Consider the following 10,985-nt stretch of genomic DNA (forward strand, 5'->3'; position numbering starts at 1 on the left):
TAGGTTGTTAGGTGGAATTTAGTGGTTTGCTTCATTGCTTGTATAAAAATAACCCATGATAAATAAACACGAGTTACTCGTCTAATTCAACATGATATTTAGATCTTCAAGGAGAAAACTCACTTCGAACAACAGAATCCTCAGTCCTCCAAAGAATTTTGTTTTCTTGTTTCCTCAAAAATTGTGTGTCCTCTCAGCAGATGGAATGTCCTCTGTTGTGTTATCACTTTTGCAGCCCATAAATACTTGTACAGTTGCCATTCATGTTGTTCTGGTCCCGCTGTCGTTGCCTACTGTCTTCCAATTCGCTTGCAGATCATACTATTGGATTCACATTGTTCAAGACTTAAAGAACACTCAACACTGTCAACACTCAATACTAGTGGTCATATTTTTCTTATTTGGCCATTTTGCATTTTGCTTTCTGTAAACTTTGCGCTTTTGTTCTTACCCAATATCCGTAGCCTATTGTTTCTGATCTCTATCTATTGTCGCTCTTCTATCTTTCTATCTCCATGACTGGTGCTACTATTGGTATTTGCAAGACTAAAAAACCCTACTTTAAATAGTTATGTTAGTATACCTCTTACCACTAACAAGCTTGATGGATGTAATTATACCTCTTGGGCATCGCATATTAAATTGTGACTAATCGGATAAGATTATGCAGCGCATATCACCTAAAATGTTGAAGAAATTGACGCCATTGAAGTCCAAAGTGGGTTAAAATTTATTCTCAACAAGGTAGCCTCATTAAATCTAATACATTTTTTCCATTGAGTAGATATTTGTACACGTCACTGCTGTGTGGACAAAAACTAAGGCATTTTGCTGAGGGTTTGTCAAAACCTCATGAACATTATTGTCCCTTGTCAGATTCACGGTCATATATGTCTCTGTCTATTTCTCATCCTATACATTAATCATACATTAACCAAACAGAGCCTACGGCTGCGTCTAAGCCTATAACTAATTACCGTTTACACTTGTGCAAACAGTAAAATTCTTAGCCCATTAATTACAGATCATTAACAAGATAAAGCCTGGTCGCCTGTCATGTCCTGCTTCACAGCAAATACCACCTGAAAGTCCCAGAGGCCTTAACTAAAAAATCTGTAAATCTACACAAACTTAATCTATACTATAGTGTGCACCTAAAGTAACACAGAAAGTGAAAAACACCAATTAAGTTACGTCAATTTAATCTTATCCAGCCAACGACGGAAACTCACCAACCATGAATCATGGTTCTTACCGTTAATTGTGCCAATATATATAATGTTATTGCAGATTCCATGTTTACCAAGGGCCTGCTGCTTCAATGCTGCCACCCAATGAAATTACTAGAAATTGCAGATCTCAATAGCAATCAAGGAAATGTAATTCCAAGAATGTATTCCAAATAATTAACTACAAATTGTAAGAACCTAACACCATGGCATTGGCATACTACTTTGCTAATAGACTCACTTGGAAGAATTTTTACCGTCTGAGATAATGCTAAATTGTAATAAATGACAATACTTTCGGCAGTATGCAATGGTGCACATCAATCAGCAAAACATTACTTCCTCAAATTTACCAAGGAATAACTAGTACAGCGGGTTGATCCAAAAACAGTCTTTATCGAGTGTTGACATATAAAACAGTCAGACAATTCTTATTTGAGTTTGGGAAAACACAGAACAACTCATGACCGAAATTCAAGAGTAGTTGCTGTTGTAGAAATTCTTTAGGAAAGGTGAGATGCCCTGGTCTTTCGTGGCCTTATCATGCACAAGCCCTTCCTTACCAACAACATACTGACCAATGATGTGATGCCTCTGCTTTGCATGATCCACAACATTCTTCAGCTCTTCGAACGCCTTGAACAGCAGCATATCAATCACCTGAATGCCTACAAGATATTAGCGATAACAGTACAATCTTTTCTCATAGATAAGATTCTTTGACTGAAGCATAAATTGATACATTTTCTTTTGTAGTTGATAAATTGATAAATATCATTCGATGTTCTGAAGAATTATAAGCTTTGATGCATATGCAAGGACAAGATTCATAATGCAATGTGAGGAGATTTCAAAAGCAATGGCCAATGGAAGTCATTTATTGTTGATGTAACTAGATCTCAAAAGCCTATACATACTCTCGTATCTTTCTGCCATCACGTGGATACATTTAAGAGTATGACACACCCCAAACTTGGGAGTTTGAAAGTTACTTCAGATCGAAGTTGTCCAACCTTGTAGGATTTATGAACAATGACATGGAAGATTCATCCTACTAGGGGGCATTGGCTATATGGATCAAACAACACCAGTATCCCCTATCATGTACCATGTCTGCAATAAGACCATGCATGCTTACAAGTCTCTTGGCCACCTGATTCAAAGTCTTCTTTCTTTACCCTAACCACTAGTATATCTTCCATCTGATCTACCTTCCCCACAAGATGTCTTCTCTCTACATGTCCAAACCACTTAAAGACGATACTCCACCATCTTATGTTCTCATTCCTTAATCCTTGTTTTGTTTATTTTCGTATGATCACCCATCCATCTAAACATCCTCACTTTGGCCACAGTAAACTTATGTTTGTGTAAATTACACTCACCACCAGTTTAGTGTAATTACACACGACAACCCTTCACCTTGTTTCTTACGTCTTTTTCCTAAAGCCCACCAACAATGCCATCTGTGCCTCCCTCTCCACGGATTCTTTTCAATACTGTTTAGTTTGAAACTCTGGCTAACAACAAAAGGACTACATCCAAGGGAAATCCACCTTGGTTGGTTGCTAAGCCTTGAACATCATCCTCACCTGCTCCACAAGACACAAGAAGATGGTGAAAACATGTAATGGTTCACTTGGCAAGAAAATGGTGGATTAGGGGCAGCATAAGGGCAGCTGCAGAGACCCAGACAAGGTGGGTTCAATTGCAAGCAGCAATGAAATGATGATGCGCCACGGTTGGCAAGGGCAACAGAACACTGGTCTCAAACCTAAACTGTCTAAACTCACAACGTTATTCTGTGTATACTCCCAACTATGAAATGAAAAGGGAGTTGATCTTCCTGGAATGCTATTTTAACTTGCCTAATTTTTAAGTTGTTATAATCTCATGTTGATGATTGACCTTTTCTTGTAAATTTTCTTCCTAGTTGCACTAATGTTAGCTGGAAAACTGAACTTGAATCTATGTCTGGTGTGATTTGGCAGTTGTTTCTTGTTCCATCTACCTTGTTAATGGGAAAAGAAAGCCATTGTTTGCTGATAGTAAGTGTAAACAAATTAATGTCTCAATCTATTCCATCTAGAAAATGGAAACCGTGACAATTCATGGAAGTGGTTGCTGATAGTAAGTGTAAACAAATTAATGTCTCAATCTATTCCATCTAGAAAATGGAAACCGTGACAATTCATGGAAGTGACCACGGTGTAAGTGGTGAGATTAGGGTGTTTAATTTTAAAAGAATTTAGATGATCTAACTCCACCTCAAAAGCTAGCTTATGAGAAGAGAGATGTTCAATCTCTTATAAAAACTACCTAGGCATTAATTCAAGGCAATATAAGGCTTTAACCCACACCCGTCATGCCCAAGACGAGATATATGGAGTATCAAGTTTGCAATATTAGACATCTGAAACATGAAGTTTGTAGGATTGGACAATTGCAAGTGGTCTATTAGCAACCATTGGCTTTAATATCATATTAGAATTGAGTAGGTCAAAGTCAACTCCAAAAGCTAACTTGTGAGATAAAGGACACCCCAAGTTCTTATACTTCTATCTAGACTTTATTTCCGGGTGATGTAGGACTCCAACAAAACTTCAGTTGTGAATCGGTAGTGGTTGTAGTCTGTAGATCAGTACAACTACTAGCTGGGAGCACAGAAATTTAAGTGATGATTTGGCAGGTGGCAGTGGTGGTGGTGGTTTGATGCTTTGATGGCACAACCAAACATTGGAAATATATGTTGGGATAATTAAGTGCTGTTTTATAACTTAATATTTAAAAGTATCCATTTCAGTGCACATTAAATAACACCAAAAATTTCATAAGTTCCATTATTTATCATATGACTAGGAAAAGGTTTATTACTTTATTTTATTTTCTGTTGGGCCTGTTTTACATCACATTAACAGCAACAGTGGTTGGTGACTTGGTGCAGTGCTAAAAAACTCAAAGACCACGATGTTTCGTTTTAAAATGAAGGGTCTCTAATGTAATTACACTAAACTTTAAGGGAGTTGAGTGTAATTTACCCAACCAAATTTAATGCAAATTATAATATACTTGGAAAATTACCACCTAAACTCAGCCTAGGAAAAACACCATATTGATGAGTTGGAAAACTGGAATTCGGACATTATTAGAAAGGAAATTTCACTAAGCTTAACTACCAATCATATATGTTTGCATTTCCATGTGTTCAATCAAGCAATATGCCAGTATTTAAGAAACATGATTTATTGCCACTAAGAAAAAGCTAGAAACCTAAATACCCACTGATATTGTGTCTGAAAATAATCTTAGAACCACTCACTTTCACAAAACAAATTCAACAATTAGAGAAACAACTAACGTAAAAAAGAATATTTATGCAGCAGGTTTAAACTTCCAGAAGATCGGGTATAACTTCAACGTGCTACATTAACATACATAGCTTTCTTGTATAGGTAAGCTAAGAATATCTAGCAAAATATATCATTCATACTCGTCCACAGAATCTTTTTCTTTCAGAATAGATCTTCAAAGTTGCAAGATATATCAAACAAGTTGGCTCCAAATCTAATTTGAAATTATCAAATGAATTATCCATCTTGTTTTCACAAAAACCTTATGTTGAAACTAGTGTCAACTCCCAAATTTGGTGATGCATTTAAACCTAAATGAGAGAAAACTTGTGCGGAAACTAGAGGCTATTAATCAACAATTGCCATGATCATATTTTAGGGCATGTCAGTCATAAAATCTGATAACTACTCAAAACTCAAGGGACACAGAAGTAGTCTAAATTCCAACATTTTCCTGTGCAATGTGACAGTTTGGTTCTCACCCGATGTTCATTGATTATCAAACTCAGGCAGATCAGTCAAGTTCTAACTAGTTATCCTCTATGAAAAGAATGGAAAATTAATTTTCCAGAAATGCGGAAATGCATGTAGCGGTCACAATATATTTCTCTATAGCTAGATTAATTGAAAATTTGGTTTTAAACAGAGTTCAATGATGTCACTTAATCTGGTAACATGGGAGAAAACTCGGTTATCGGTTTCATCCTTATGATTTAAACAAACAATTCTGCATATGGCACTAAATTTCCAATCCTATCTCACAGCCATTCTAAATTCCTAAGAATGATAAAATGAAAGCCAATAACCAGCACTGTACAAGTGTCAGGACACACCATATCTTCTACGAATACATACAAATTGCCTTTAGCAAAAGATAAAGTTCAGGTCCAATGCCCAAACAATGAATCTTGGGACACAGATAAAACCTCTCTCCAAAAATTTCCAGAACTTCACTATTACAAAGAGAATGGTGCGGAGCATGGAACAGATTAGCAACATCAGACAAATAAAATTAAATCTATATTCGTTAAGGTGTTCAAGTAGCGAGCAGTCGAGCACGAATAACAACCCGAAAATTAAAAAAGAAAAATGTGAATTTCACTAAAATCCAAAAATAATAAAATTTTGGCAAATTTCACCAATGAATAAACAGCTCCAGAGAATTTCAATTGAATAATTTAAAATAACAAGAGAAAAAGGGGGAAATGGGACCTTGGGATTGGTGACGTGGGAGTTCTTGCGGATCTCGGAAGCGACGGTGGAGCGAAGCTCGGAGATGGAAGCGACGTCATCAAGATTGTAGATTTGCATGACAGTGGGGAGGGATCGGCAGGCGGTCTTGAAGAAATCGAAGACGCGGTGTCTGGCCTCCTCCAGAGTCGCAGAGTTGGGAGCCACTTTCACGCTCTTAAGTGCGTTCGACATCTTTCACTTACTCACTCACTACCTACGTTCTTTCTGTTTTCTTCTGAATTCACAACTCTGGAATGTGGCGATGAAAAATAAATAGATTATGAGCCTACGACTATCTGCCCTGGAGCTCGAGGACTATCAAGTATCAACGCTTCGTGAATTTTCACTGTTTTTCTTTTACTTTTACCCTTTTTTGTTTTAATTAATTTTTCATTTACAAACGTTTGTTTTTATTCTTGAGCAGATGACCATTTTGGTGTTAATAAAGAAACTAATATTTAATAAAATAAATTTGAGAAGAAAATGAATTTTGGTATCTGAAAAATTATCTCCAACAAAATATATTATAGAGATATACTTATTGGTGAACGGTGAACCTGTTTCAAAAATTTAGATCTTCCATCCTTAAAATTCCATGATTTTACGAATGGGCAAAAAATCAAGAAAGCGGTTTAAAGACCAAATTTTGTCTCAATTTATATTTTTTAAATAATTATTCAAATATTACCAATTTACCACATTAAATTAGATCAAATATATAAATTATTTGCCGTTTATGAAAATAAAAATATAAAAAATTTAAAAGAGTAACAATTAGGGGTGGCAATATGTACCCTACTCGCGGGTACCCAACCCGACCCCACCCGGTCGGGTAGAGTTGCCAACCCGATCCGCAACGGATAGGGTAGGGTTTTTGTGCGGGTCGGGTAGGATACGGGTTGAGTCTCAACCCTATTCGACCAACCCACATCCTATATATGTATATGTTATATACTTATATAAAAATATATTTTAAGTGGATGTTCAACTAAAGACTTCTCACTAAATACAATGATCCTTAGTTATTAAAAGAAAATCATTAATTGATAATTTAATAAACTTTTTTTTACATAAAAGTCAGTTCTATTTTAAATTATCATCAAGTTATATAATAACGTTGCATTTTTTTTTGTAACCCGCGGGTAGGGTTAAGGTTGCGATATTCTCAACTCGTGGGTAGGGTAGGGTTGAGTTTATATAAAAATCTCAACCTGCGGGTAGGGTTAGGGTTGACTCCAAACCCTACCCTACCCTACCCATTGCCACCCCTAGTAACAATTTACTCTCTATTTTAAATTAACTTCATGTATTGACATTTCTGACTTTTCATGCAATAATCAATTAGTCCTTAGGGTTTAAAATTAAATTGATCAAGTTAATCTCACAATGTTAAATTATCGATCAAGTTAATTCCTCCATCAGCTGATCAGTTCGAAATACTAATGTGAAACTTTAACTATCATATAATATGCTATTAGACAAGTAGATATGGCTCAAAAAAAGTGTTTCAATGAGATGACTAAGAATGGTTTGATTAGTATCTCCATTTAGCAACCGAGGAAAACTACACAGTTGCATCATTCAACAATCCAGCGATAAATTTTCCGATATTATAATAATATTTAGTTTCGATGTTCACAAAGATAGTTTGCATACAAGGCGTCATTCTGTATAGTGATTGATAGTGGCTATAGAGGATTCAACCAAAGCAGCACCATCGTTTGTTAGAGAAGTTACTTGTTCTGTTCTGAGTCAAAAAGAGAATTTGCATGAAATTTACATTTCACCACATTCAGCAATGACACAAGCTAATTTCGGCCGGTTATTGGGTCCAGTTGCGACATTCTCGATCTTCCGGACAACCAAAAGACCATCTCCAAGCACTCTCTGCATGAAAGGAAGACAGGAAAATGACCAAAATTGGATAGGTTTGGCAAAATAATTCAAACAATGCAACCTATTCAAGGATGCATATGAAATGAAATATTTGAAGAGGCAAGCACAATAAATGAGCAGTGAGGATGGAGTGTCAAGGGAAAGGACACAACAAAGCCAGTTCTCTCGACCGCAGTAGTGCATAATCTTTGCGAAATAACAATAAACAGGGATAAAGGATAAGAAGATATTGTGTTTATTTTCAGTATCTGTATTATTAACAAACAGTAAAAGTAAGTTGTTCATATGCCTAGGCTTAAATTTAGGTGGCTTTGATTTGTCCAGCATCAACGCCAAAATACCTAACGGCCTAACCTGAAGTCAACAAAATTGATAAAATTATTTGGAAATTTTTTATAATAAATGAGCTTCATTAGAACATGATCTATGATGAACAATATGGGAACTTATATTATTATTTGAGCAATAGATATCAATTAGAGTCCAAGTTAAGGGTTTAAGGAAAATAAATAGTTTGTGTTGTTGTTTTCTTTTGGTTACAATGAATAAACCTTATATGAGTACCAGTTACTCAGTTAGCCAAGATTTTCTCATGCTTTGCAAGAACTCTCAAGGCTTGAGGAAAAGGTCAATAATAACAGATCTTAAGGAGGGATGGGGTTAGTGAAAAGTTTTCAAATTCCTTAAAATTGTAAAATCATTCCGACGTAAGGATTTAAGCTTAAAATTCCCAAGAATGTAAAAACATTCTTCTAACTACACCAAACTCCATATGGGCGGTTTGAAGGAAAATAAAGATAGGCAACCAAAGAAATTGAAGCATACCCCAAAAACCACATGCTTGTTGTCAAGCCAGTCACATTTTGAACAAGTTATGAAGAACTGAGCCAAAAAAAAGACAATTTATCAGTAGAAATAGAGCTTCACCAATTTCATGTCACTGAGAAATGGGAAGAGAAAGGTAGTGTAGTGACCGATGAAATTTTACCTGACAACCATTGGTGTTAACTCCACTGTTTGCCTGCAGATTAAGAGTAACCAGACTTAGCATTTGACATGGCAATCAGTAAAAGCATAATTAACACAATCAAATTGAATCAATTAGCAGTTTTAGTAATAGAACATAACAAAAACTTCAAAGCACTTGGGAAAAAGGGGGATTGCCTTGATTTGTGAGAGTGCATATGAAGCATAACCTAAAAATACCAAGTTCAAGCCTTCACAATAATTATTTTACAAAAACAATGTGAGATACACAAAGTCACTCAATCCTCCTTATATATAGGTATAGAGGTGTAGATGTACAAATAATAATAATAATAATAATAAGCTTACTAAAACTTAAAATTTGTAATGAGTTCCAAACATCAATATCTTGTAGATATGTCATTTTCATATATGCATACAGTCAATTATTGCTACAATTAAAGAGTTATTACAAAAATTGATTACAATGATACTATCACATTTATAACTGTAATATTGTACTGATATAATTGTACCCTTTGCAGCATGGTTTAGACACAAAATACCATCAATAGTCACCCTGTTTTGAAATAACCCAAAATTAATGCAAGATGAAGCAATAATAACATACCATTGAAAGAAGACCAGGGCCAGTATGCTTGGCAATAAAATTTTCATCATCAAACTTGTGTCCATAGATAGAGACACATCCACTGCCATCACCCTGCCAGGGAATATTATACTAGTCAATTCACATTACAACATGATAGATTTCTAGATTTGTAACATTTGTACAGCAGTATAACCAAATCCTCTGAAGTCAAATCGAATGCAGTTTACTATACATATGAAATTGAATTTGAACCCATACATCTCATTATTTGTGATATTATAATGATAGCATAAAAAGTTAGTGCAAATATAATAATTTAGAATAAAAATGATGCACTAAGAAGATAGATTGTGTCATTCACTGACAAAAAAAAGAAAAGAAAAAAGCTGTACAGATAGCCTACAATGAAGATAAACTAATTAATAGAATTAATTAATATGACCACTTGGTTGGATCACGCATCTTTCATCTATCTACCTGTTGCAAGGTGCATAACCTGTTTAGCGGGATCTATCTTTGATATGCATGGAGATTATAGAGTTTCTCCCTTTTGTTTGTTTGTATATTACTATTCGTATTGAGAATGTCTTATCCTCCACATCTACTTAATATTGTTTCCTTTGTATTTAATAATGCTTCTTCATTTATGAAAGATAAATACATAATGACCACATAATGTTTGACATTGAATTCCCTAACCACAAATGATGTGTAAAATGGTTTCAACGACGAGAAATGGAATATGAAACAACCTTAGCCCAAGGGTAAAGGAGGAGGAAGGATGAGAATGGGATGCACTTTAATTGACATAAGAACAAAGGCAGGACATTTGAACACGAGATAAAGGAGAAAATTTTATGGCAGCAAAAGTGGAGAGAGAAAGAGTGCAAATCTGTAATAGAAAATGAGATAAAGCCTATAATTGGAGATTGGAGAAGTGATGTAAGAATTGAGTACATCTGGGATAGGTTGGAGAGCATGCTGACGAGGGGACTACTTTGTCTGTCCTTTTTCCAATTCTTTCTTTCTTTAATCTGTTTTAGTTTCCTCTATTTTGATAGGATTCCAATTAGCTACTCCAGTTCCAATCAGGTTACAAAAAAAACCAAGTAGCATAAATTATAATATATATAAAAAAAAAAGGGATATAAAGGAAAAACCACTTCTAAAAACCAGGATGTTAAGAGGGAAAAACATGGTTTCAATGAGAATTCTATCTCACACCAAATCAATAATTCAGTATAGGATTCATACATCTAAATCTAACCCAAAAACAAAAGGTGAGGAAGTGCACTTCAACGACATTGGGATTTGACAAACCGAACCTTGATACCAGCATACCGCATGATGTAGAAGAAAGGGGGAAAGGCTCTTTCAAAAGCCAAGTGTTGAGGGAGAATTTTCTAAAAGGTTAAATGGAAGTACCATGTCCTAAACTCATCTGATATCACATTCACACTACTAAGTTAATATGTCTTTGGAGATAAATTGAAGGAATAAAGGAAACACTGCTATATCTAGCCCTGACTAAAATTGAGTTGACAAGTGAAAGCTACAATAATAAAAGAAAAAGACTTCAAAGTGATGAAATATAAAGTAGTTGTCATTTAAGAATTCCAGGGTAAAGCAAAATGAATCTACATTTAAATACTATCATGTTGTGGAAGTGGTTGATTCATTCATCACTCCCCCCCACCC

At 35.2% G+C, this 10,985-nt stretch overlaps 2 protein-coding genes across 3 annotated transcripts in view; both read right to left on the reverse strand.

Annotated features, from left to right (window-relative positions):
• Positions 1,364-6,132, reverse strand: LOC107613611 (NADH dehydrogenase [ubiquinone] 1 alpha subcomplex subunit 6). Its single transcript, XM_016315699.2, has 2 exons — positions 5,792-6,132; positions 1,364-1,889 (listed from the first exon to the last, which is right to left on the reverse strand). Exons 1-2 carry the CDS (start codon positions 6,002-6,004, stop codon positions 1,704-1,706), a joined length of 399 nt encoding a protein of 132 aa, XP_016171185.1. The 5' UTR covers positions 6,005-6,132; the 3' UTR covers positions 1,364-1,703.
• LOC107613480 (peptidyl-prolyl cis-trans isomerase CYP22) overlaps positions 7,316-10,985 on the reverse strand; it is a 6,515-nt gene continuing 2,845 nt past the window's right edge. The window contains exons 4-7 of one of the 2 annotated variants that reach the window (XM_016315493.2): positions 9,306-9,398; positions 8,697-8,729; positions 8,534-8,590; positions 7,316-7,699 (exon numbers count right to left, since the gene is read on the reverse strand). In XM_016315493.2, the coding sequence (XP_016170979.1) occupies positions 7,589-7,699; positions 8,534-8,590; positions 8,697-8,729; positions 9,306-9,398 (294 nt within the window). In that variant the 3' untranslated portion in view covers positions 7,316-7,588. The remainder of the gene's footprint in view (positions 7,700-8,533; positions 8,591-8,696; positions 8,730-9,305; positions 9,399-10,985) is intronic. The other variant, XM_021109811.1, reaches the window with a different exon arrangement.

Source organism: Arachis ipaensis, chromosome B08 (genome assembly GCF_000816755.2).
Source record: "Arachis ipaensis cultivar K30076 chromosome B08, Araip1.1, whole genome shotgun sequence".
In the NCBI taxonomy this organism is placed as follows: Eukaryota; Viridiplantae; Streptophyta; class Magnoliopsida; order Fabales; family Fabaceae; genus Arachis; species Arachis ipaensis.